General features: G+C 43.1%; 1 protein-coding gene and 1 long non-coding RNA gene across 3 annotated transcripts in view; one reads left to right on the top strand and one right to left on the bottom strand.

The window, feature by feature from the left end:
* ZCCHC24 (zinc finger CCHC-type containing 24) overlaps positions 1 to 5312 on the bottom strand; it is a 119533-nt gene extending 114221 nt beyond the window's left edge. The window contains exon 1 of the mRNA XM_064464889.1: positions 4645 to 5312. Within this exon, the coding sequence (XP_064320959.1) occupies positions 4645 to 4884 (240 nt within the window). The 5' untranslated portion in view covers positions 4885 to 5312. The remainder of the gene's footprint in view (positions 1 to 4644) is intronic.
* Positions 3035 to 26964, top strand: part of LOC135315619 (uncharacterized) — a 30117-nt gene continuing 6187 nt past the window's right edge. Inside the window, exons 1-2 of one of the 2 annotated variants that reach the window (XR_010375102.1) lie at positions 3035 to 3348; positions 17095 to 17234. This is a non-coding gene — a long non-coding RNA (uncharacterized LOC135315619). Of the gene's footprint in view, positions 3349 to 16266; positions 16422 to 17094; positions 17235 to 26964 lie in introns of those variants that run through there. The other variant, XR_010375103.1, reaches the window with a different exon arrangement.

Here is a 26964-nt window from a genome sequence, read left to right as displayed (position 1 = left end):
GTTGTTTAATCTGCAAGTGAGAAGCAAGAAGTCCTGACTGCAGTGCTGAGCACGCTAAGCACTCTCTGGATCAGAAACATGCTCTGCGTTAGAATAACTAATAATATTTGACAAAATGCAGGGAATCAGAACTGTTTTGGAGCGTATGGCCACTTCTGCTAATCCGCACCTCTAATGTATTTGCCTTAGGACCATACTGTTTGTGAGCGGCCTCTTACAAGGTGTGTTGTTCTCTCTTTAAATCTTTTATTCATGGCTCAGAGAAGATACGGTACTTAATTCAGTGGCTCAATTGCCTGATCTTGTACGGCAATCCCTGTATTCTTCTGATACTACAAGAATGGTGAATCTTTCTTTTTTAATCTTGTCCTCCCCCAAATTAATTCATCTAGGCTAAAGAACAGATCTTTTTTCAAGTACCAGGCTAGTGTGTATTCATCAAGTTCTATAAAGGACAGATGGAAAACAACTTTGTCTGATATAAAATATATTTTCTATAGAAGTGCCAACTTCCTTCCATACATTTTCCTGTTCTTTCATGGGATTTTTTTGTTAATATATGAATGTCACTGCCATATTAACTTTATTTCTTTGGGAAACTGCCTGATAAGCAGTATCAATCCCAGTGCTGCAGATCTGCTTTTGTTCCAGAGGGATTTAAGTGTTATTTGCTGCAGTACACTCTAGATTTCTTTTTAATTGCCCAAATTTTCCTGTCCAAGTGAGTGATCTGCACCTTGCTGTAGCAAACTGAACTAACTCATGTTCTCTCGTTCCCAATTAGTTCCCCTCTTGCTCAGGATTTGAAGTCCCTGAGTCAGAAACATGAACTACTTTTTGAAAGCAGTGATTATTTTCTAATCTAGTATACGCAGTAATTTATGCTTAAATAAGATCTGGTTTAGATCTGGAAAGTGGCTGCCATAGAGGTTTCTAGAAGGAATTCCCCTCTTGAAAGACACGCAGAGTATTGCACATGGGCAAAGAATTCATTAGGACACAGGCTCCTTCTCATATGTAAATATTGGTTTGCACTGGAATTGGCACTCTGGGTTCAAAGAAACAAGTTTGATTGCTGTAATATGGTAATTTCTAGTTGTTGCTGTCTCTTCTTGACCAAAGTCAGCATTGATCTGGTAGGATGCCTACTGTGAGTATAGAAAAATACCATATGGGTCTCTTACGCCCTTATTGTAGGTTTCTCAATTACACCACTCAATGACACAAAGCCACGGTTACCTGGCCGTGTCTCAAAGGCATTAAAACGCATGTAACCAGCCCCACAACAAAACCTCAAATACTTGGCTCTGATGGATGGTGCTATAGTGAGGGTGGAGCTCAGTTCAATAGCCAGTTTAATGCATCTTAATGTTCTGACATGCTTTCGTTTCATATCTAGGACAATAAATGGTGCAGTAAAGTTTTATTTAAAGCAGGTCTGTTTTGCAAAATGAGTCTTGAATATGGAACAAAACACTCATTGTCGCTTTACTGTTTAAACCTTTATTATTGCTTTTTTTTTCCTGGTACAATGGGCTTTTATGCAGCAAACAGCTGTGTTCATCATGTTTGTTTAGAAGGCGTCCATTGTAGTGGAAAAAGTCTGGAGGACAAAAAATCTTGGTGAAGTGCAAGACGACTCTGTGGGTGCTGGCACTTCTTATTTTTTTCCTGTCCAGTTCCTTTGGTCAGCATGCAAGTCACATACGCAGGCACTGCCATGCAGACTTGCACACCCGGTATAATAGCAACTTTTCACAAGTGCCGTCTCTTATTCCAAGCATTCTCCTCCAGAACTTTTCAATTGCAAGGCAACATACAGGACGCGCGACTATTTTACACCCTATGATCCTATCGTTTTTCAATCTGCTGCTATTTTGGCCCCTCATTAGGTCACTTTCCAAATATTGTGTACAGCTATGTGTCAATCATTGTCACAGCTCGGCTCCTGGCTAAGCCAACCCAGGACAAAACTGGGAGGGGGAAAAAAATGCCAACCAAAGCAAGCGCTGTGTAGAAAACAGTCAACAGTTTAACTGTGGAAAGCTATGTGTTGTTCCAAAGATAGCACAAGCCCACTTGATGCAAAAGCAGCATACAGTACTAATGGTCCCCAAAATAATTTTATGCAGTTGAAATACGTGGTGTATACCCAATGGCATCTGCAAATAAACAGATGTTAGAATCTCAAGAATTAAGAGCATGACATTGTAGGAAACTCTTGGGTGACTCCTGCCAAAAAAGCAGTCTCGTTTCCAGTTTCTGGAAAGAACGGCGCATCTAACCTATTGACAGAACTTTTTTCTAGCAACAGTACCTCTAACACCTTCCTAACCTTTGAATGCAAGCTGCCGTACAAGCAGGCAGCATTAGCCTGGGGAACTACAGGGCTCCCCGCTTGCTTGGGGTATATCCAGCAGGGCAAATGCATTCCCGTGCCGTACAAGACACCTGTGCCCCCTTCCCTTTTTTCAGGTTACCCTGTATTAACATGTAGTTCAGATAAAGACAGGAAATACAGAAGTGTCTCTGCCGGCTGCATAGTCAATATTATTGTTGTCACAGGCTGGAAAATTAACTGGAACAACCTAGCATGCTGGATCTTTTAAAAATATTAAAATATCTGTATAGAATTAAGTGGCTGCTTATTTCCTCAACGGTGAATGTTCTAGGCTTTCTACAGAGCTGGCATTCCCAGTTGTTGTCACTCATGTGCCTCAGAAAACTGTAATGAGGTTAAAAAGAGAAAAATAGAGTTGCATCCATACAGCTCATGGATGATAGGAGTTGGTGCAGAAACGCAGCTAAGGTGACTGCTGGGATCGGAAAGCAGCACGGCCAGGGGGAGGCTGCGGAGGGGCTGACTGCTCGGAGCTGGGGCTGAAGCAGGGGCCCGCAGGAGGCCTGGCATATCAGGGAAACGATTTTCCGGAAGAAAGCAAAAAACCGTTTGGGGAAAAAAAACTGGAAAGAAATGTGAGCCAAATGGAAAGGGAGGGAGGGTGACAAAAGCATTAGCCCCTACTTGCCAACAGCATAGTAGAAGCAGAAAATGAACTCGGGGCGGGGGGAAACTTTAAGGAAAAGAAAACTCTTTCTCAGAGACTGTTTCAAAGGTTTCCTGGATGCAGCCTCCATTTACTTGTTTTTTCCCTTTTTCTCCCAGGAAGAAAAAGGTCTCACTGTGAGCAGAATGTATCCCGACTTGAACAAACGCAGGCCTGAATGGAGTCCCAGTCTGGACATAGTCCATGTAGGCCAAAGCCCTGGGGTCTTACTGCTACCTGGGCACCACAAAGCACGTACATCAAGCGGAGAAGGGCAAAATCTACAATCTGTGATCGACAGGTAGGTAACTGGAAATTTAAATTCCACTCCCTGTTGGTCCTTCAGCAAAATCAATGTGCTTGCTAAGTCTGCGTATTTTTAAACTGGGTATGTTATGTTGTGCTTAATAAGGCTGGGTGCATCAGACTGAATGGATTTTGAACTATATACTTTCAAAAATTGTGTCTGTTTTGAGACTGGATGTGCTTTGTGGAATTCTTAGGAAGAAAGAATTTCTAATTAAGGAAAATAGAACGTGTGTGTATAACTCCAGTTTTTAACTGTTAACAGCTATAACACCAGAGCAGTTGGGGAATTTGATTCGTTTTTAATTAACAACCCCACACCTTTGCTGACAGAACAGGAATGTGTATTTTGACCGAGAGTACTTTTTAAACCAACGCTTTAATGTAAATGGCGCTGGGAGGACTCTGAAATGTCATTCTATGGGAAGTGCCAGAGCGGGTCGGGCGCCTGGTCCATCTAACCCTTGTCAAACGGAGCCACCGATAAACATCAGTGGCGAGAGCCCCGCGGTAGGGAGTCACAACGTTGTCGGATCGCTTCGGGAGAGGCTGCGGTGTGCGAAGTGCCACCTTGCAGCATCTCCACGCATGTGAGGTCCCTCCAATGCAGAAGTGCTTGACCTCAACAACTTCCTGTGACAGGGAGTTCCACGGTGAATTGTCTTTGCGCACCCTAGTTTTTTTAGCTTCCTTCCCTTTGGTTTCATTTAGTCTTGTTCTTGTGTTATGAAACGTGCGCAAAACTTTTTTCTCACTCTGTTTTTGTCACGTTCCTGTTTGTATCGCTTCCTTTTAAATACTGCCAGCCTCTGAGCTCAAGCTATGGATGATCTTTATATAGAGCTCTTCAAGTATCACTTAAAAAATAAATAAAAAAAGGGGGGGGGGGGGGGGATGTGGAGGGGGATTTTTGCAGGTTATTAGGGTTGTAGCGCTTTCTGTATGTCCGTCCCCCCTCCCCGTGCCCCGGCCCGGCCCCGCAAGGGAAATCGGTGTAACCATTTACCAGAGTGTCAACAGGGGCGGCCGGGGCCGCTCCCGGGCGGCGGGAGGAGGCGGCGGCTTCGCCAACGCCGCTCCGGCGGCCCCGGCCCCGCTAGCGGCCCGTTACCGGGACGGGCGCCGGGGGGCCGGCGCCGGGGGAGGGAGGAAGGAGCCTGGGCGTGCGGCCGAGCCTCCCCAGCCGCTCCGGGGGTCCCCCGTCCCGCCGGCTGCCGGGGAGGGAGGGTGGGAGGCTGCCGAGGCATCATGGCGGTTGTGGCCGGGGGGCTGCGCGGCGGAGCGGACTCACCTCGCTCCGCTGGAGCTGGAAGAAGCTGTTGAGATAGCTGGAGCTGAGCGAGGAGCCCAGCTCCGGGGTGCTCTTGGTATAGCCGAGGTCGGGGTGCTGGGAGGAGGAGGGCTCGGGTCTGAAGGCATCGAAGGCGCTGGCCTGGTGCGTGTCTTGCAGCGAGAGATAGACCCAGTTGAGGAGCTGGGCGGGCTGGTAGACGGACGCGGCGCTGGTGTCGATGGCTGACAACAAGCTCATCTTTCCCCCGCCCCGGGCTCTGCCGGCGGCGGCTCTCCCCGCCGTGCCGCTCCCCCTTCCCCGCGCTCCGGCCGCCGCCGCTTTCCCGTCCCTGCCCGGGGCGCTTCCTGCTCGCCGCCCGGAGGGGAGGGAGGCCGGGCCGGGGGGCTCCTCGCTGCCGGGGGGTGGGGGGGGAGGTGGGGGGCCTCGCCGCTCTGCTCCCCCCTAAGGCCGGCGGCGCCCGCCCAGCCCCAGCGCTCCGCGCACCACGGGCATCGCCGCCGCCGCCCGCCGGCTCCGCAGCAAACTTTCGGCGCTCTCCCTCCCCGCCCGGCCGGTGCCTGCCCCGCTATCTGTCTTTATTCCCACTCCCGCAGGCAGCGGCGGGGAGGGGCTGCCGGCGCTCCGGCCGCGCCGCCGCGCCCCCATAGGCCTCCCGCCCGCTGCGGGGGGCGGCCGCGCCGCCGGGGGGCACGGGCGTCCCGCCGCCGCTCCGCCCCCGCCCCGCCCGTGTGGCCGCCTGCAGCGGCGGAGGTCCCCGCGCCGCCGGCCGGGGGTGTCCCCGCGCCGCTGGCGGCTCGCCCGCCGCCTTTGCGACGGCCTTCCTTTTCCTCCTTCCTGAGGCTTTTTGCACCAAACGCACGCAAAGCGCTCCCGAGGGCTGCTCCCCGGGCCGTTCCGGTGGTGGCTTTAACTTCGCAAGCTTTGCTCGGTATCAGGCTGCACACACACACACACACCCCCCCGCTTCCCTTCCCTTTGCGCTCCCGTTGCTGTTTCTTGCCGCTTCCAGGAGCTCGTTGCAATCCGAGGTTCCTCCTCGCTAAAGCTCTGTCAGAGCTCCAGGCTTACGAAGGCTTGCTCGGTCGCTGAGGTTGTGCCAAGCCTTGCAGAGTTAGGGTTTCCCAAATAAGGCAGGCAAGCGGTGCGATGTTCCCTTTGAAATCCATCTAGGTAGCCCTGGCGCAGGCTCTTGGGCAGCCTGGCCGCGGTGGGACACGCTGGAGTTAAAGCTGAGTAGGCCTTTTAAGGAGTCGGTAGCACAAAAGAGGATGATGAATGATTCTCCTTTTAGGAAGGAGCCTGAGCGGGTAAGCTGGTAATTACAGTTCATAAACTCTTCCCCGCTGCCTTCCCTGCGATGAGCAGAGTAGAGCAGGGCAGCTATTTCTCGTCTTGGTTCAAACACTGTAGCAATCAAACTAGGAGTTTTCTTTTTAAAACCAAAGGATCTCCCAGGAGGTAACTTAAAAACTCAAGCAAGGCTCCTTGTGCTCTTTCCTGAGTGACAGGAGGCTAAAAAAGTCATGTGTCTTTCTAGGAGGGTCTAGGGGGGAAAAAATCCCCATGCCTTCCTTACTTAGAGAACAGAAAAAAAATCTGACCTTTGAAACATCAAAGTTGGCATCTAGGTTTGCTGTAATGAGCCGTATGTCTCTGCTAAGATAGAAGAAAAATCGCTGCTCTGAAAAGGCACAGTTACAAGCAATAGAAAATGCAGGTCAGCGTACGCATGGGTCGAAAACCCTATTAAATTGTCAGCTGCAAACACCAAAGATGGATGCATTTTACTTCTGAGGGCAGGTACTTAAGGCAGCACAGATATCTGCTTGCAGGAATTGAAGTGAAGGTGAAGACTGTAACTTTCCAGAACTGCAAGGCGACGTAAAGTTTGGAACAGCTGAATCAAACTGAACTCTTTTAGTGGTGCTAATATTTTTATATATTTTTAATGACAAAGCCCTTGCAGCGCAAAGACAGCTTGCTCATTTGTAAGCTGTCCTGGTTTACAAGGCCTTTGGAGCACATCTAAACGTGTGTATCAGCATGAGGAACATACTACGCCAGTGTTAAAGGGTCTCTGTAACTGTCCACGGCATAGATCATAACAACAGAAGAATTAAATCGAATTGCATCCCAAACTCCAAGAGTTGCATAGCGTTTTAAAGAAGCAAAAAATAAAGTGAATGAGGCTTAGTGACTTCATAAATTTTGGAGGAGGATTTTCCAGGATTTGCTGGTAAATGGAAAAAGAACAAGGAATACAGGTCAGATGTGAGGACCCTGCCTTCCTGGCAGGTGGTGATAGTAAAGTCAGGACATGGTAGAAAGTCTAGGAGGGGGAACTAGGCTGAAACTGCTTGTGTTGCTGTCGTGAAGTTTTTGTGTAGGCATGCTAATTCCTTCCTTAAAGACGATTTCTATTCTTATCACTTCCCTCTTTTACTTGATAAATTAAGCCAAAATACACATATTTTTATTTGACAGCTCCACTGTTCGCTCTGTTTAGTACGATGCCGTGAAGCAAAAGGGAGTTTGGAAGAAGCAGAAAAGATAACAGGGCTCTTGTAATAACAGAGGTCAAAATACAGAGCGGCTGAGGTGATACAATGTTTTAGACGAAGAGGTTTTGGTATGTTTTGATACTTTTTTCCCAGAGATGAATGCAGCCCTCGTTGTGGTGGTTTGTTTGCTTTGGTTAGGCAAGGCAGGGCAGATTGCAACGGGGCGAGAGAAGGCAGCGCTAGAGTGCATTCATTGCAGCAGCTGCGTTCAGAGGTGCAGCTGTCCCCGCACGATGTCAGGGAGAGGATGCGTTCCACCAGATGCATACAGGTTTTGGCTGTAATTTCCCCTCGATAGTAGCCCTGGGTGCTTCTAGTAACCATACAGAGGAATGACTGAAATGACTAGATGTTTTATTCAGCATATCAAGAAAGGGAAAGGTTGCAAATGCCCCACTATGATTAGCTTAACTAAAGAGCATCCATGCTTTGAGATTCAGTTGTCATTGTGGTCTTCTGCTCCCGTTTCTTCTGGAAAAGTTTCTAGGCAGTTCCCCTCTCTTTCTGGACTTAATACTGCTCTTAGCTTAGCAAAATGCTGCTACTGCATTTGCTACGGTACAGTTATGTTCCAGATAGCAATTTTTTTTTTCCATGGTAAGTCCCCCCCTTCTTCACCGCTACAAGTCACAGATTAGTCAAGGTACATCACAGTAGAGAAAAAAGTTGTCAAGGTCGATTGCATCTGTTGTCCTCCAAAATATGTGGGACAAAACTGTCCAATGAGACAGTGCAATGGCTGCAAGGTGTCTTCAGGACATGTGCACAGTTCCTATTGAGTATGTTGGCATGGAGTGTAAGTGGCATCGCCTACACGGATTATGCATCAGCCTTATGGTGCTGGAACAGCTATTTATTTATCCCCCTGGTTTTACTCATGAGTAGTGCTAATGAAGTAAAAACCAACTGGAACTGTAACATGAAACTTTAAATAATCTGAATGGCTTAAGGGACTTGGAAAATAGAAGCCTTGAAACAGGTCAAAGGCAAACACAGAGAGAGGATCCAGCACCTTCAGCCCTATTCCCTAAGTGGTGGGTGACCGTGTAATTTATTCAGAATGACCTTATAACTGCTGACTCGGCCTGTCCCCTTAGCGAGCTGGACCTCTTGGGGCTGCTCTCTTCCCAAGGCATCTTTGCAAGAGTGAGGAGCATAAGTGTCCACTTCTGGCCAGGGCTTGTTTCATAACCTAGTTTAGTTATATTCCTGCTTTAAGTGTTCATCCCTTTAGATGGCGTCAGCCTTGAAACATCTGTGATTTTTTAAATTTTCTTTTTTTATGGTACTCCATATTTTAAAAATTAATGTGCCTTAATAGCAAATATCTTAGATTCTCATGGTATTAAAGATGTCTTGGTCAGAATTGCCATTGTCTTAGTCTATTTCTAGAGCAGATGGGGCTCTGAAAAGAAAACAGAATTAACACCCAAAACTGCCAATAAGACTAGAGAAAACGGGTAACTTGAACACACCACTGTATTCTCCATTTTTTGTAACAGGGATTTACGTAATGCAATGGGACGTTCAGCTGCAGTGTAGCTGGAATATTCCAAGCAAATGTTTTTCATATGCTGCAGCAGAGATTCTTATCTTATTATGAAATAATTTAGCTATGCGGTGGAAACAGTGCGTAAGCGCTCCTCAAATTATGAGAAGGCATTTCAGCAGAGTTGTAAACTGTAAAATTACACCTGTGTGTGGCGTTTCTCAGTTATGGGTGTTACAGCCGCTCGTGCTTGCTACGTAGGTACAACCGTTCTGCTGCCAGCAATGAAACGCAGCAGAAACCAAAGTTTGTGACAGTAAGTCTAGGAAATGTGTGTGCTTGTTACGCCACAGGCTTTTGCACCTACCTAAAGCTCAGCTGCAACCTAGTGCTCGGGCACAAGAGATAAAATTCCTGTTTTCTTCCTCTAAGCTACTCCTCCTCCTATAGCTTCGATAGAGAAAGTTCTGGAAGTGGATGAATATGCATTTATAGCTCCTTCATATGTAATGATTTGCTGTGCGTAGCGTGTGAAGCACAATTCCCGCGAGACTGCCTCAAACCACTAAGTGGGTAATTGGTGTAACAGATCCTCTTGGAGCACACAAGTTTTTGCACCCAGTCTGTTTATGGTTTCAGGTCTTGGGGCCTCCTCGCTTGCTCTGCGCTAAGACGGCGGTGCATTGCTGAGTAACTGCATGAAAGATGCCCCAGATATGAGTAGCTGTGTGAGAAATACTGGTTTGATTTTTGCATTGTTTTGTCAAGGCTCCTGCAGACTCTTCAGCTGCAGCTGAAGCTTCTCAAGTGTTGTTATTCCAGTTTTAAAAGGCAGTAGCTCCTTGTCTCTAGTACTGATCTCAAAGTTCAGCATCCCTGTCCAAAACACTAGCTGAGGCATCTTATCCCTTGTACTTAGCCCATCCTAGCCCCTTTCTCTTGCTTGACCCAGGAATCCAAGAGAGGAATCCCAGGAGGAATGCAGGGAAGAGGGCCGAGCAGAGGAGCAGCGCAGCAGCAGCAGTTAGGGAGAGGAGAAGCGGGTGCCGGGTCAGCCCGTCTGCCTCACCTGGAAGCGTCTGCCTTGGAACCACTGCTGATGCTGGTTTCAACAGCTGGAGAAATGGCAGGCAGGCAGGGAGTTACTGACACCTGGGAATCCCTCTAACCTGCCTTAAGCTGGCAGAGACCCTTTACTGAGGGCATTTCTTAAACATCCTCAGCGCTTTGTAACTGGCTACCAACTGAATAAGACGGGTGCTCTCTGTGGAGCCTCTTAAAGGCCTTGGTGTTAGAGCATGCAATAAGAACACTCAAACAACTGCCTGAGGAAGGAGAGGACGACTCTTTATTTGATTTTTTTTTTTTCTTTAAAATGTGTCGAAGTTTTCATCTGTACATTTTTGTGCCGGCCTTTACTGCGTATAATATATCTGCCCATCTGCTTCTCTCATTAAATCCACAGTACAGCAAGCTCCAGGAGCCAGATATAGTGCCTAATTATTTGCCACTTCTTCTCTGTGCTTCCCTGGGAGCTCCACCAGATTCTTTCTTCCAGTAACTATAAACTCTCTGAGTTTGCTTCCTGAGGTAGAACAAGGCTTTGAGAAAATAGGAGTTAGAGAAATTGCACGAGATGGAAGAGAATGATGAAGATGAAGATAAATGAAATGATGATTAGTGGATGGCACAGGTCGTAGTGGTTAATAGGGGATGAAGAGGACAAGAGGCGAGCGGTGGGACCCGTGAACAGAGCGGCTGTGGCGGGATTGGAAGCTGGGACTGTATCTACAATTAGCTTTTGATTAATGGGATATTTGACTGCTTTTTGTGGAAGTGCTGATTGTCCTTAAGTCAGCTCAGGTCTGGAAGCAGTATTTTAATTGTGGTATGGGAATCTGCCTGCACCACAGTTGCCACAGAGAATATCCCTACTACCTGCTTCAACACTGTAGTCTCACTGATTTCTTCTTAACGCCGCCTTTACATACCCAGGATTATCTGTGGGTTTGCTTTTTATGTTTTATCCCTGCTTTCCACCAGGCTGGATAATAGAATGAGTATTTCATTTGTTCACGGGTACATGCATCTTACCTGTTCTGGGCTGCAACGTTGATTCTAGAGCGGGCATTTCTCTTCATTAGCACTAACACTGTTGCAGGAAAGTTTGCTTCCTAGTTACTTTAAGTTGGCACATTATTCGTATCAGAATTGGAAACCCTCCAAGGAGGTTTTAGGCAGTTCTTCGTAGGAAAGGAATGAACTGCAGATGCCTGAAGACAAGAGATCTTTATTTTCATGTCCTGAAACTTGGACCTCCATCTCACGTGAGGGCTCAGTGCTTCCCTCGGTCAGCACACCTCACATGCCTACGAAATTCTCCAGGATCATCTAGAACTGTCTTGTGCATCGTCTGGTTTTGAGTGTCTGATGCAGGCAATGGGGTGACAGTAAGTACCGATGCCCTTACAGCTCTGGGCAGGAAGAAGCTGTCACCTCGTACCATCCCATCAAGGGCGTCTTTTATAACAGATACGTGGTGTACAGGTGTTGGATCAGATTTACTGCATCAGTTCTGGTGCATGGTTTTATGAGAACAGTGACGTTGGTGCAGGCATAAATATGGACTAATCTACTCCATTAAAAAAAAACTTTCCATCTATGTACATTTATCCATTATAGATAAAAATCACAGTGATATTAAGTAAGTTAGCACAGCTGATGGAACACTAAAACCCCCTTTAAACCTTCTTTTTGAGCCAGGCTGTTTTTTCACCTTAATTAATGTAATTGACAAACGTCATTCTTTCTCACATACATGTCTTATTAGTAGAAGCACTATAGCCCAATCTCTATGTACTATAATCCAATATCTCACCAAGAAAAAGAAAAGATTCACAAGGGAAAAAAGTGCTATTCCACAGCCTGTGTAAAAACAGAGTTCTCGGTATAGAGTCGTTTGTCCCTGATCAAATTTACGTTCACCCTGTTTAATTCCACCAAAGGGAAAACATGAACTTTCTAGCAAGACATGTTTTCTTAGTTTCTTCAGTGAAATCCTAAGTAAGAAAGATGAAGTTATAGTGGAGATTACAGTCAGTAAATGAACCAGAATGGTATAGGTACCCATGCTTTAGGGAAAAATATACCCCGCTCTTTAGTGTAAAACTGGAATATTTTGAGCTGTACCATTCTTCTGGAAATTTTTCTTGCCTGCTAACCCAAAACTTTATTTTTACTCTCCATGTCAGTCTAGACACCACTGCAGACCCTTACAGTGAACCTCCTAATTTAAGACTGGTACCAGCCTGCAAGAACTGACCTGGTCTTTTCCCTTTTAGTGAGGCAAGTAGCTTCTTCTCATATAGAGAGCTGAACAAGCCTCCTAGTGTCTCTGTCTTACGCATAGCTGTTAATTTGAAGGTGTTAACATGTACCACCTGGTCCTGTGAGGATGGGATCAGCCAAGGGTGTCATTAACACTAATAACTTGTTGAATGAAAAGTAAAAATGAAAGCTGAGGAAGTCTACAAGGGTGTAATTGCTCCAAAATTAACTTTCCAGTGTTTCTACCTTATGGAATGTCATATTTGCTGGGAAATGTGAACAGCCAATGAACAGATGATGTATTTTTTGACAAACTAGTGAAAAAAGTGCAGAGTTTATTTCCCCACTTTTAATATTGATTGCACCTTGTTTTCTTTCACTTGTCTCAGCCCAAGCTGTAGGCCAGGGCCAGCTACGGAGCACGTATGTGACTGTGTAGCTACAGAAGCACGTTCTCTAGCTGGCCTGTGCCCACTTCTCTGTTTCTGCCAAAATATCCCAGGCACTGTAAAGACTTTTAAGGACACTCCTTAGAAGTGCCTCAAAACTGAATTGCTAGGTAAATAAGGACATCAAGAAATGGGTGGATGTCTCAGTGTATTCCTAACACTGGCCTTAAAAACCACAGCAAAAGGTCTTGCACGTTTTTACACTGGGAAAACATAAAGGATAAGTACAGATGCTCCCAGTTTAAATCTTTTTGTGACGGCTTTCCTCTACACTGGTTGCCTTTTATGCCTCCAGGTGGAATATCTTTCAGGAAAGTGGCTTCAGCTCACCAGCACAAGTGCCATACCGGTGATGTCAAAGGTACTGCATGTTCCTGACACTGCCAAATTCCAGCTTCGCTAACGGCACAGTTATGTATTGCATCCACCAAAAATATTTTTCCCATTCCTGAGCAAAGATTTTAATAAATGAACACTGAAGTGAAATTTTATTCAGCAAAAAATGATCCAGTTCTGGGGAGAAATACAAATGTACTTGAGCAAACTCAACAACTTTGGTTAAATTCTTCTTGAACTGGTGAAAATTCTCTGTACAAAATACTCAGAGTACAAAATAATGCAAAGGAAAACCTAAATTAAACATATTGAGTCTCTGGGTCCCAAAACCCAGCTAGATTTTCCAAAAAGCAAAAAAGTTGAAGTTAGTATTTATTTTTTTAATTTACATGTGTGGAATATGCAATTTGTTTACTACCGCTTCTAGTACATATGAAATAATTGAATGCAGACCGTTTAACAGCGGTTGAACTCCCACTCACCACCACGTCCTTTATTCAAAATACATCAAACAAGCTACAGATACAGTGAGAAGGTTCATCTCCCCTTGCCTGGGTTCAGAGAAAAGAAGAATTCATTTAAAAAAAAAAAAAACTTAAAATGTTAGAAATGTGTTATTATCTGTTGTTTTAAGAATTAGGACGCTGTCAAGCCCAGATTACTTCCAAAGAAACAGATGCAAATTCTGTTTTTTCTGTTAGCGAGATCCAGAGGGGTCCGGAGCAACAATAGGTTCCGCAGAAAAAAAGTTCATGTTCTGCCTCATCGCTGGTGTAAAGTTATATACGCTCATCATTTTGCCTCTGGTGTAAGCACATGTATTTTGACTATATTTATACCAAAACATAGCAAAATGGAGATGACAAATGGTAACATGCACACTAAGGCACAGCACAAGAAGGGATTGTGCTTTTCAGTCAGATTCTTTCTAGGTCATGAGTGACTTGAATGAAGATGTCAGTATCCTGCATCTGTTTTTCTATCTTGCCAGATGTCTTGAGGTGAGATAAGAGGATTCATGCAGCTAGGAAAAAACCCAGTTATCTATATTGTGTTTTCTGTGTGTCAGCAGAAAAATATTAGGCATCCCTTGGCAAACTGAGTGCTGCCAAAAGTTACTTACCTATATTTAGTAATGACTATAACAATATATTAGAAACAATATCGTTTGTTTAACTTCTTTTAAACTTTTCCCCTTGATGAACTGAAAATATGACTGTGCTGCAAATATTGCCAAAATTATGATTCTTTTAAAAAAACTTTGAGAAGAACTGACAGTGACAACTAATATCCCCAGTAAAATGTTGTGGTTTGGCTTTGATTTGTGGTTAACTGTGGCTGGGGTGTCAGCTGGAGGTGCAATTTGTAGAAGTACTTCCAAAGTAATAATTCACTTTCAGTTGCAGTTGGAAAGTTTGAACTGGGTTCAGATTTGGTTCAATTGTCTGTTTTAAAATGCCTTTATCTTGTACTGTTTCTGCGCTTCAAAGATTCTCTTGTTCTTTCCACCATCGTAGTTACGTGATTATAATTCTTTCATAAAGAATGGCTCTAGAAGGCCAATAAATAAATAATTCATGCTATACCCCCTAAAGATCTGTTTTCTGGATAGCTTGAAGACTGTATGTTAGCAGGAGGCTTGGGTTACATTGGGACACTTCTAAACTGACAGTCACACTTTTAACATGAATAATTGCTTTTGATCATAATAGCAGCAAGTCTGCAAGGACTAATAAATTCCACTGAGTTACCCAGAGATATAGCTTAGTCTCCTTGGAATCTATAATGCATTTTTAATCGGACTGTTATGGCTCCGTGGTACCTGCATATTCCATTGAAAGCTTGAAAATCATTCAGTTATAACTCAGTAGAAATTGGAAGAGTCATATATCCTGACTGGGTTTCTTATATTTTTGGCTTGTATTTTTAGCTTGTAGTAATTCCCAGAGATTGGGGAAAAGGCCTCATTCTGTTCAACCTGCTTCTCTAATCATCCATTTTCCCTTGCTGAATTCTTCCTTATCAATAAACTCTTTGTTCCCTTTCTTGGCCTGTAACAGTTTGGGTTCTTATTGTTTTGAAAGCTTATTTGGGGAAGTAACAGTCCAACCCAAGTGATGGATAGCATATAGGATTATATCTGCATTACTGAGTACTGGGGCCTGATAGCCGTGAGCTTTTCTTTTCTTTTCTTCACTCTTTTTTTTTAAAGGAGGATCAACAGACCTGGCATCCACTCATTTTAGGTTTTTTTTTTCTCCTTAGGGAAAGATCTAGTCTGGCCATCCACACCAAATGCCCTTCAACAGATAGAGCATGTTTTAGCATGGATTTGTGTTTAGAGCACACTGTGTGTGCTCTGATATGTGAATAAAAACAGGGTGAGGGAGAAAAAGAGAATCCAGCTTGGTGTCATCTGCAAACTGACTGAGGGTGCACTCGATCCCCTCGTCCAGATCATTGAAAAAGATATTAAACAAGACTGGCCCCAGCACTGAGCCCTGGGGAACCCTGCTTGTGACCGGCTGCCAACTGGATTTAGCTCCATTCACCACAACTCTTTGGGCCAGTTTTTTAGCCAGCAAACAGTACACCCATCCAGGCCATGAGAAGCCACTTTCTCCAGGAGGATGCTGTGGGAAACTGTGTCAAAGGCCTAAAGTCCAGGTAGACAACATCCACAGCCTTTCCATCATCCACTAAGCGGGTCACCTTGTCATAGAAGATCAGGTTAGTCTATGATTCTACGATTCTCTATTTCTTCTGTGCTGCTCGTAGTACTGAAGGGAAATTCCTGCCTTTCCCCCTCCCATCCATTTAGGATGGATTATAGCGGTTCTCCTTGTGCAGGGTCTTTTTCCCCCAGTTACATAGCTTTTCATGATTTCTCCTCTGTGGAGTTACAAAAGAAGGCTTTCAACTGAGCACTGCTGTTGTTAGCAAGAGTTTCAAAATGGTAAGATGTCCCTCCTGTGTTTTTGAAGGGCACAGAATATTATACGAATGCTTGCCATATTGGCATTTCAGTAATCGCAAAACGTTTTCATGCTGTGATACCCTGAATAGTTTGTCTTCACTCATGCTTTTATGTTTCTTCCATTATGTAGCCTATTTATTCTTTCTGTGAGGCTTCCAGAAGGATCAATGCCATGAATAGTGGCCCAATGTAGTTCTGATGATTGCTTATTTGCTTGGAATGGAATCAAAACTATGTATTATTTGACACAGGACACTAAACAGCCATCAAGTCAGGATTTTATCAGTGGTGTGGGCCAAGTTTCAGCCAGCAAGGGGAAATGTCCTTATATAATTCTCTTCAGGCTCTAAAAATGTTTTTCTTTAATGACCCTCAGTTGAATGGTACTGTAGAATTACTAAGTATTTTATCGATATTAAATAAGGATGAGTGCATCCATTTGATAGGTGTTATTAAAACCAACTCTGTAGGTATATACACTTGGACCAGCGAAATGACCTGACTGTGGATAAACGTGAACCCCTGGCAGGCAGAGCCAGCCAAAGCTGTGACCTCAAATTTCTTACTGCAGCCACTAACCCGCATACTCTAACCACTAACCCACATAGCAGGGATTCAACGTGTGTGCTTTAACGGTGAGTACTCTGGCAATACATCCCCTCTCCTGAAAAAACGTTCTGCATTTGGGATGCACAGTCCTGTTCTGCCTTGTCCTCTGAAACAAGAACAATTTTCAGTAAAAAAAAACCAAACAAACAAGTCCTAGTCAGCTAGCCCGCTTCTGAAATTTATTTGTCCCACTGAATTTCGTCCCCGTTAAAAGGCTGACTAAAATCTGGACATGTGAAGTGTATTTCTCCTTTATTTCATTGTTGTTTTTACCTTTGAGTTAGTTTCTGCCTTTCTGATGAGCTGACTTGGCTGCTAAAGCTGCTGGCATCCCCTGGGGCACAGGAGCAAGGCAGTCAGCTGAACCCTTCCCTTTACCCTGCTTTGCAGCACGAGTTTCGGGGGAATGGTTTCCACTGTTTATTGGAACTGGGATTAAGAGTGTTTTGAGTGACAGACACTACTGGGGAACTGTAAAAGCTTTCATTTCACTTATTCCTTTCTTTTCACACTGCTCAGACAGCACTGTAAAGTTGCACTACTGTTAAGAGTGAGAAACTACCCCACTGCAAAGCAGTGACTTTAAAGAACGCAGCTGCCTTTTGGCACCTAGGCATTCAGGCTTAAAACCTTAAGCCCACTCGCTGCCTGTGGAATACTTGGGGAAAATAAAAATAATGCTTTTCTTGTTCTTCCCAGGACCATCTATGCCTGTTACAGTCACCTCACTGCACAATGTCATCTAATGCTGATATCCCTTCGAGCCAAACTGGTCAGCAAGTGAAGGCAATGAAAACCCAAACTTTCAGCGGTGGCTTTGGATCTCTGCAGCACTCCAGGTTTGTTTGGCCACGTGTGTGTTTGTGGCTTTTAAGTGTCTGCCCAGGCCCTGAAGTTTCAAGCATAAGCTAGTAATTTATTACAAGCTTTGTAATCTCAACATTTTTTTCCCTTAAAGTTCTACTCTTACTGTCCAACTTCTGTTCGTGCTGCAATGTAGGTACAGGCTAAACTGGGATATTGGTATTTCTGGAGGATATTGTTTAGAATTAAAACAAAACAAAAACCAACAAAAAAACCCCTAGCTAGGGGCAAGTGTTTTGTTTGCAAACCATTTTTGCTACATCTTACCTGGAATTTCTCCAGCTCCCTTTTTTCCGCTGGCTAGTCATGACAGATTCCCAGAACTAATAAGCCACTGTTTCTTCTAACAAGAGGAAGGCTCTGGGTCTGCCATAATTGCTCCTAGCATCCTGGCTCTACCTGGAGTGCTTCCATCTCCTGGAAGGAGTCCAGCCTCTGCTCTGCAAACCACACTGCATAGCTTTGGTTATTAAAAATACTAAAGATTTACTTTCTTAAATATAGCTGTATAAGAGTTCAAGGCTTAACAGTTCTTAACTGGCATATAAAGCAGAGTTATTTGGTTTTGACTTTACACTTGATGCCCATTACCACTTCGATTAAGGAATCATATCTTACAATCATTTCTTTGATAACACTAAGCTCTGTCTTTTTGCATAATAGCATTTTAAGTATTTATAGTGTATTTCAATGTAAGACAACACAGAATGTACTTTTTCTCTTGATACCCCTTGTTCTTCTAATTGTCTTCAAGTGAGAGTTGCTTTGTGTATTTATTTACCCTGACAGATTTGATATAAGTATTTCTAGATTTGTATTTGCAATTTTTTTTGTTTTGTGGGTTGGTTTTGTTTTGGGTTTTTTGTCTTGTGTTGTTTTTTTTTTTTTAAGAACAATAGCAACCTTGAAATCTCGGGCAAAAAGTCCTGTGTAGTTGAAAAGCTTGTTATAATTTTATAGCAGAAAAAACCTGCCAGCTTTTGTCTCAAACCAGGAGTGTGAAAAATGTGAATGTGTAAGTTACAAAAGGTATTAGATTTATTGCCTCCACAACCAGCATACTGAAGGTATGTGGCTGAAGAAGGTACAGCAGCATCTGGCTGTGGTCCTGAGGGGTCCCTGCTGGCCAGGCTGCTCTCTTCATCTCCGTCTCATCGCTGCTTATCCTCCTTACTATTGGTAAACTCACTGGACTTCTGATAACACTGAGCGTCCAAGCATGGGAAATGGTTTCAGGCACTTTGTCTCAAAATTTCCTTCTTCGAAAGGTAATGGGTAACTCTGAGAACATAATATATCATTAGCACCAGTTGCAGGCTGGATGTGACCCAATAACCTGGCCCACAAGTTCAGAGGCGTTGGTCCCATTAAAACTTGTTGTGTTTTGCTTTGTATCTTTTAAATGGTCCAGACCAAAACGAAGCACAAAATTTAGTCATTGCTTATATGGCATTTCCCTAAAGCATTGAATTCGTTTAATTTTCATACTTGCCCTTTTTCATTTAACTGCTGCCTGTGTGTTGTCATCAGCACCTTCACTGCTGTAGGAGGCTCTTGGCTGCGTAGCGTTCGCGCTTCAGCCGATGGAGGCCTGATCGTGCGGGGCACTCCTGCAGCATGAACCACTCTGCTGGCACTGGCCATGCACGATGCCTGGTATTTTTCCATCGGCTGGATGTAAGTCATCACTTGCACGTAGTTTCTGCTAGGAAGCCTTGGGAGGGAGAGAATGGGACTGAAATGCACTTTTCGTCAATACGCTGCATATTTCTATGAACTACACATCTGTGTACTCAGAAAAACACCCAGTGATGTACATGGCCAACAAAGCCAGCTGTATAAAATAAGCAGCCAATCCTTGTGATATACTGCTCCCATATGATCTACAGTGTAAAAATTATTCATAGGAAGGACTTGGCAAATAATTTTTGAGGAAGTAATACATCTGCAAAAAAAACCTATGACAAAACTGAACCAGAAATTAAGATTGGAGTACTGGTTACTTAAGACCCCGTGATTCTGTTGATTGCTCTACATGGACAGTAAGTTAGTTTCCTGGAAGGCTTTTGATGATCTGTCAGCAGTTAATGCAGCTATTCCTTCCCAGTTCTCACCCATCACAAAATATGCTATAAGTGTAACGGGCTGTGCTTTTTTTTATCTTCTCAATAACTTATGACTAGGTCAGATTCTGTGGAAAAATGTACAAATAGGACCAGGAAAAAACCCAAAAACAAACCCCAAACCAGTTTCTAATTTTTAACAGAAAAAGAATATTTTACCATGAGCAAATTTCTTTCATATTACCATTTGTCTTTGATGGTCTTGTCCAATATCTGACACACCATATCAGATTTTTGAGATTTAGCTCAAGCTAAATTGTCCTGCAGAATTTGTTTGAACCCCCTTGCATTTGCTGTTAATTTGTGGATCTCTGGGAATAGATAAGGGAAGTAATTTTTCAGATGACTCAGTGCATGACCTAATTTTTTTTTTTTAATGTCTTGCTCTACTGTCTTGAAAATAGTCACTGGTTAAATCTCCTCAGAGCTATAAAAGCCTGAAATTTTAGCTATAGATTTGAAATGCTGCTAAATTGAACAGCTGTTGGGTTGAAGGGGGTTAATTTGGTTTAGCCTTTCGAGTGTACATGTCAATGGAGGCTATGTATTGGTAGAATAGTAAACCGTACGTATTTATCCTTCAGCCAAGGATTGGCCACAGTGCGGCTTACACAGACAGCAACGCAGCAGGTTTTCCCAATCAGTAAACCACAGACCTTCGTCTTACTCTTACAGGACCACACTTCTCCAGTGTGAAGAGGACACCATGCAATTCTAACAGTTTGGTACACAGCATCTGTACGGCCGCATGACTGTGCCAGATGCATGCATGGGCACTTGTGTTTTGGAGCTCTGACCCCTTGCTTTTCTTAAAACATCAATTCTTAACCTTAGCTACAGTAGCAAATAGTCAACGAATATCTGCATTTACGTTGTTTGGCCAAAAATACTGCGTCTATTTCTATGCATCTATTAAACACACCCTGTAAAACATTTGCTAATGCAGTATAATCCTCTTGTAATTACCTGTTAGGACTTGCTGACCTGTTCTTTCTCTAAGAAAGAAGAAATTTCTTTCTTACTTTTTACTTTGCTGTAGAAATACAAATTATTTATGTTCGTAAGCAAAATCAGGGCAAGTATAGATCAGTCATTATGTGATGTGGAGAACTGAATTTTGGTGTCAGTACTATGTACAATGGGCCTCTGATAAATGATTGACAGTGTTCCTATACTGCTGTGTTAAAAAAACAGAATCCCTTTGCTGCTCTGCAGGGTGTTTAAAGCGTTGTGCATTAGTAAAGCCTGCTGTTTGAACGAATTTCACATCAACACCAGAAAATATTTGACCTGATTTTGTTAGTTCTGCAGCAAAAGTCAGGCTTTGGGAATGTTATCTTCTTTGCACCTTGGATAACTGACCTGCAGGGAAAGGGCTATCTCAGAAGATTGTTATAACTCTAGATGTGTTGCTGTCTGTAAAGAAATGTGGGATCTTGTAGGAACACTCTCTAGATGTCTGATTTTCCACAATTCATGTTTTGGCCATTTTTCCACTTTCTATTCAGTGCCCAAACTTCTCCCCTTCTTTGGGGTATTTTTTTTCACTGCTGTGCCTGCCAATCCTTTCTTCCACCCCAAAGAGCTTGATAACCTAAGAAATTGTAAACCTTTTAGCTGCTGAAGTATCTTCTTGGAAAGGAAACTTTGCAAAGTATGTTACGGCTTGGATTAAGAAGGGCTGCATTGTTGCTTAGAGAGCTCCCATAAATGCTGTGTTGAAGCATCTCATAACGAACAATGGATACTGGGATGGAAATGAACAGTGATCCATTGATTTCTTACTATGCTTCTGAACTGTTTGTCTGTTTTCAGATTCTAAATAGTGAATCAATACACAGTAAAGTCTTGATCTTGAAGAATAATTGCTGGTATGCAGGAGTGCATCTTGTGGTTAGGGCAGTAGATGGGACTTGGGAAGAGCTGTATTCCTATTACTCGTTCAGTCACTGAACTACCCTATGGCTTTAGGAAAATCCCTTCACTCCTTTCTTTTCACTTCCTTTGGCCATTTTAATTTTTTTGTTTGATTGTCTGGCCTTTTTATCAAGGGACTATCTCTTGGGACTACCTCTCATTCTGTTTTGCCAAGCTCATCACAAGGCCTGGCTGGATAGTCCAGTCACATCTGTGTAGATCCATCCACTGTGTCCATTACTGTAGTCCTACAGGTCACTTTCTAAGATCAGAAATGATCATATGTAGTTTAGTGTTGGTATGATATATAAGGTTCACCATTCTCCTCCTTACCTTGAACTGCAGTTATCTCACTCTTGTACTTTGCTTTACGATGAAGAGTAAAGTTATTAAGTGCCTTTATAGTTTCAGTTTTCCTCCCTACCCTGAGGCTGGACACAGGGGGTTCAATTATTAGATGTTTGGGAAGACTAAGCATAAAACCTGCCACTGAGAACATTCCAGTTTTACAGCAATTTCACATCTACTGTGCCTAAAAGTCATAAGCAAAATGCTTTTGTGCATTATTGGGTACACCAAGTAGAGTCCGACTGGACAGGTTTGGGGTGAAATAGGGTGGCTTTGTGGTACTCCCCTTTGGGTCAGAGTTGTCGTCAGTGAGCTCTAGCTATGCCACGTGGATTGCAAATGCTTCCTTATAAAAAGAGCCAATTTAGCTAGGCAGGGTTCTTCTCGTCTGCAGTACATGGAGCAGATATTTCCTAGAGGGATCAGGATTAGGAAAAAATGTGACCTGAAAAGCAGGGTAATAGGTTCCCTTCACCATTATGTTGGTTGTAGTGCAGAGGAATAGGAGGGAAAAATGAATTGCTCTTTTAAATGTTTTCAGATTAATTAGTCGTTTTCTGGTGTATTTTATTGATATGTGGGTTTATTCCCTTTCAATGTACTCAGTATTTTTCTTGGGAAGGAACAGGAAAAAAAATAAATCCCTCTTATATGACTCTGTCAGTTGTCTACAAAAAGACTTACCCAATTAGCTGACCACTGAGCCCTGCAGACATGGCTAGAATATGGTTCAGTTCCCTCGGGCTTGCATTTTAGCACTGGGTTTAACAGTTTCATTGTGCATGCTTATATTTTTTCCCTCTACTGCTGTGAAGTAGCAAGCTTATTAAAAATACACTTGATGTTACTAGGTACCTTAGTGGTCAATGGGATTTTGTGTAGAAAAGTGAACCAGAAACTTCACCTCAAAATGCTGTGAGGGAGGTCTAACTCTTCACAGAATTTAAAGCTGGCAGAAACCATGGAAATGTTTATTCTGACCAACTGTAGTATGCAAGATGTTGAATTTTGCCAAGAATTGTATAATCTTTCTAATATCTTTGGCTAAAAATATCTTCTTGATCTGAAAAACACCCCTACAACAGGTAGGGCATCAACTCAGTGATTAACCACCCTCTGCATTTAAAGTGGCCTCAGCCACTAGTTATCAGTTTGATTTTCTGATTCTTTTTCTTATCCCCCTCCCAGGTAAAGAGGTGGACAGTGCTTGCTTTCTGTGGAGGTTCTTTTGTCCTGTAATCATATTGCCTTTTCATTTTGCTAGATTTAAGAGTTTGAGGCCTTTTATTACTAAGCAAAAAAACAATCCAAAAACATTTTTATTTTATTTTCTAAAGTGTTTCCTTTCTGCTGCCCTGCTCTCCAGACTTCAGCTGGTCTCATTAAAACGTGGATGTCGGCTGTAAATGGCATTCTAGTTCACCTCACCAATACCATATATAGAAATAAATCCCTTTCCCACTAAAAATCAGCACATCTACTCTTGTTTGTATACCCCAGACATTGGATTGCCTGGAGCCCATGGAAGGATCACGCTGGTTCCAAATTCCATTTAACAGCAATTTGTCAGTCCAACTGCGTTCCTTGCTTTTGGATATCAAAGCTTTGTATACCTTTTTGGACTTGTAGGAATGATTGATTTTTCTACAGGTAATTAAGTGGATTGGGGGAAATGGGGGTTTTTATCATCTGCCTTCTCAAAAAAAAACCACCTTAAAGTAAAACTTGAAGTTAAAGTCTCTAGAATCTGAACCCTTTAAAGACTTCCATATACTTCTCTTCCCTGTCTCTCTGTACCCTTAGTCTCAAAGCTGAGGATAGACCTTCTTCATGTTACCAGTTTAAAGCCAGGTAGTAATAATACATGTCGCATACCACACCTGCGAGAAGTGCAGAGGAAGATAGGAGGATGAATGATGTATTTCAGTACCCGCAGTTGTCAACTTTTGACTTTGTTATGTTTATGTCGAATCAAGGAAACTCTTAGAGAATAAACTGACCAAATTAGCACATACGTGGGTAACCTTCCTCCCATCCAGGTTGAAGCCAGCAGTTAGAAAGTGGTAACGAAAGGCTCACAGGGTAGAGGAGTGATATTCTACACCTTACGGGAAGATGCTATCAAACACGCTCTCACTTTTCAAGGTGCCTCCCCCTCCCGCTGCCTAATCCATTCCTCTCTTCACATTTGGTGCCTATTACGTTTCATGACAATTTAGCTAATGATCAACGTGATTAGCTTGGTTCTTGCTCATATTTTCAGTGGCTTCGGTTTCCATGCTTCTCCAATAAGACAGTTTTTACAAAGTTCTGTTTGAAAGAAGGAAATGAGCTAGACTTTTCCAAGCCTCACTGCGTTGTTTTGTACGTAACCATTTGGAAAGTTCATCTATGCAATAATTATACTGTTAAAAACTGTAAATGGAAAGAAAAGCAAGACTGGGGATATCAAGAGATTAATTTGGATATAGTGTCTTAATAGCATCAGGCTACAGGAAGGTGATAGAATAATGAAGACTGATTCCCCCCCGCCCCCCCATCAATTTACTTGCTCCAGAAATTCCATTTTATCAGCTGAAAAAAGCAGGAACATCTTTTCAAACAGTAACAACCTAGAAAGTGCTGGCTTGTATTGCAATGCAGAAATTTAGGCCTTTAGCACTGTACTCTCTTGATTTTGGTAAAAGAGATGTTTTAGTAGAATAGCAAGCTAGATACTATAAAGCTTCCTTTAAAGAGAAATTAAGATAAGTTACCAAGCTGCACTTAATCTTTTTTGAGCTTTTTGATTCTTTTTTATATAATCTTTGATGCTGCTTACACACAGAATGCAACTATTTGATGCATATGAAAAGAAATAGCAAAGCCTGCCTGGGAGCATTCCTGCTGCAGCAGCGTTCAGTGCTGCTAACCGCCATAGGGTAACTATGGAAGTCTCTCCTGAGGTCCTCGCGTGTGAGTTACTCCTGTACGTCCTACCAGCCCTACTGGTGAGGTAGATTTTGGGGAAAACCCTGGTGAGAGACTACTTCAAATCTCTCTAAGCTGCCTGAGTGGGTGTTCATAGAAGCGGGACTTTGTCAAGCTCTTCTAACTATTGGCTCTTAATAAATTATCAGAGGTAATTCATTGATTTTTATTGAGTATTTAACTGGTTGGGACAGGAATACTGGAAAATGTTATGCCAGGGGAAAAAAATGACACCACAGCTGTGCAAACAATGCTAAGATGTTCTTCATGCCCTCTCCTCATTGATTTGCATCTCCCCTCTCCCCTCATGCGCTCAGAGAACACAGTAAGTTGTATACACTTGATGTGCAGAAAATAGATACACTTCTAATGTGGATTATTAGGGGCATAACTTAATGATCGTTTAAAGAGCATGCTGAGACTCATTCTGTTACAGTCCCTAGGGCATCAGCAGTAGTTTGAGGGTCCAAGAGGATTCTAAACTATGATCAGCACGACACATACCAGTAGGTGTATCTTCAACAGAGGAACTGCCACTGGGCTATTTTTAGTGTAGCTATCAGATGTCTTAGGGTGGAAAATTGCAGAGCTCTGTTCCAAAAGATCCTACAAAGCCAGACAGGATGACCTCAAAAATATAAGTAGATTTTTAAGACCCTACCAAGCGTGAATATGTTCTGAGAAAGATGAAGGGCAATTTTTGCCAGTCGTGCAGGAGCAAGGGGGAGATGCTTTCCCTACTCGTGGTAAATCATAAATCCTTTACATTTGTTTCATTGTTTGTTTCTTCTCCTCAAAGTTCACAGGGCCCAGTCCTAATACCTCCCTAATTTACACCTGCATCATGTAATCCCCTACCTATTTTAAGCCTTGGCTGTACAGACTGAGCTGGTACATTACTGCCACGTAGAGTTCAGTGCCAGCTACTGTATGTTTTTTATAATTTATACAGGCAACTGTAATCAAGAGATCCTTACCCAGGACTGCTTTCACTAATCATGCAAATAAATGGATGCCATTTTTTCTTATTCTCATATGCACATTCCTCCTAGTGAAACAGGATACTCTTAGTCATGTGCAGCTAAGGCTAAAATAAAAACTCCGACCGCAGGTTATATATAAGGCAGGTATATGACAACTGCCACGTTTATCTGGAATATATATTGCGTATGCATATACAACTGCATAGATGCACACTCCATGTAACTACACCAAATTGCATACTACTGAAGAAGCATATGCTGAAGATTGTAATGAGAGAAGTAACTATGCTGCAAAGCATGGCATGTGGCTCCACGTTCTTAATTTTAGTAGTATCTAATCTCTCTGTGGCAGTAATGCAGCAGCTCAGTTTCCACAGTCAGGTGTAACTTCTTGTTAAAGCCAGGCCTGATTATATGAGAGCAGAAAAACCCCCGAGATATTTCTTTGAAATTCCTTCCCAAACTCATATAAAAGCATATGTGAGAATGTTTGCTTGGAATGAAGAAAAAATGACTATTTGAAGACAAAACTGAAATATTCTCTTGCTTCACCAGTACCATGTCATTGGTTGTATTTTCTGGAAACTTTCTGGAACATGCTGCTGTTGGTTTTCTGAGGTTTTTGTCCCTATCTCGGATATGGAACAAAAAATCATAGTCATAAAAAGAGTGGCTGCAAAATTGTAGTTCTGCACTGGAGTTTTAATAGCTTAGTCTTGTTTTCATGCAGCGATTGATACAAATTTTATTTTAATCCAGGAAATAATTGAACAAAGGCCAGATATTGATGACTGGCAGCAAAGCGCGATCTGAAAGTGTCTGTAGTCTGATAGGTGTGCATCACACTTGACCGAGTGAAGTCTGAGACTGTTTCCTGCAGTTTACAGGTGGTAATCCGTAAGGGTGCTTGCAGGCTATGCTGTGAAGCATCTTAACTCCAGTTCATACGCTGCATTTTTTACTATTCGTAGTATTAAAAGGGGCTATAGGATTGTAACTGTTTGCTTTATTGTCTTTCTGGGCCCTCTGAAAATGAACATTTTGAACGATGGTAATGTGATCTCCCCATTTCCTGTTCAAAGTCTTTTACTGTGCTCCCCAGCTGGAGTTTCTGGCTCTTTCCTGTTTCAGAGTGTTCTGTGTACGGTGACTGTCGGTATTTGTAAGTTTGCCGTTCCCTACCCTGAAGATTTGTTGATAAAATGTTAGCGCTTTTCTCTTGCTTAATTTTCTTCCTTCTCCTTTGGCAGCTTTCCTCAGCTCTTGGCAGTTCCAGTTCTTTGTCCCAGCCATCCAGCAGGAGATATTCTCATTCTGGGTACATTTCTCAGAAAGGACAACTTTTGTTGCCTCTCACAGAAGCC

The sequence above is a fragment of the Phalacrocorax carbo genome, chromosome 13, assembly GCF_963921805.1.
Source record: "Phalacrocorax carbo chromosome 13, bPhaCar2.1, whole genome shotgun sequence".
NCBI lineage: Eukaryota > Metazoa > Chordata > Aves > Suliformes > Phalacrocoracidae > Phalacrocorax > Phalacrocorax carbo.
This window is presented reverse-complemented; position numbering and strand designations above follow the sequence as displayed.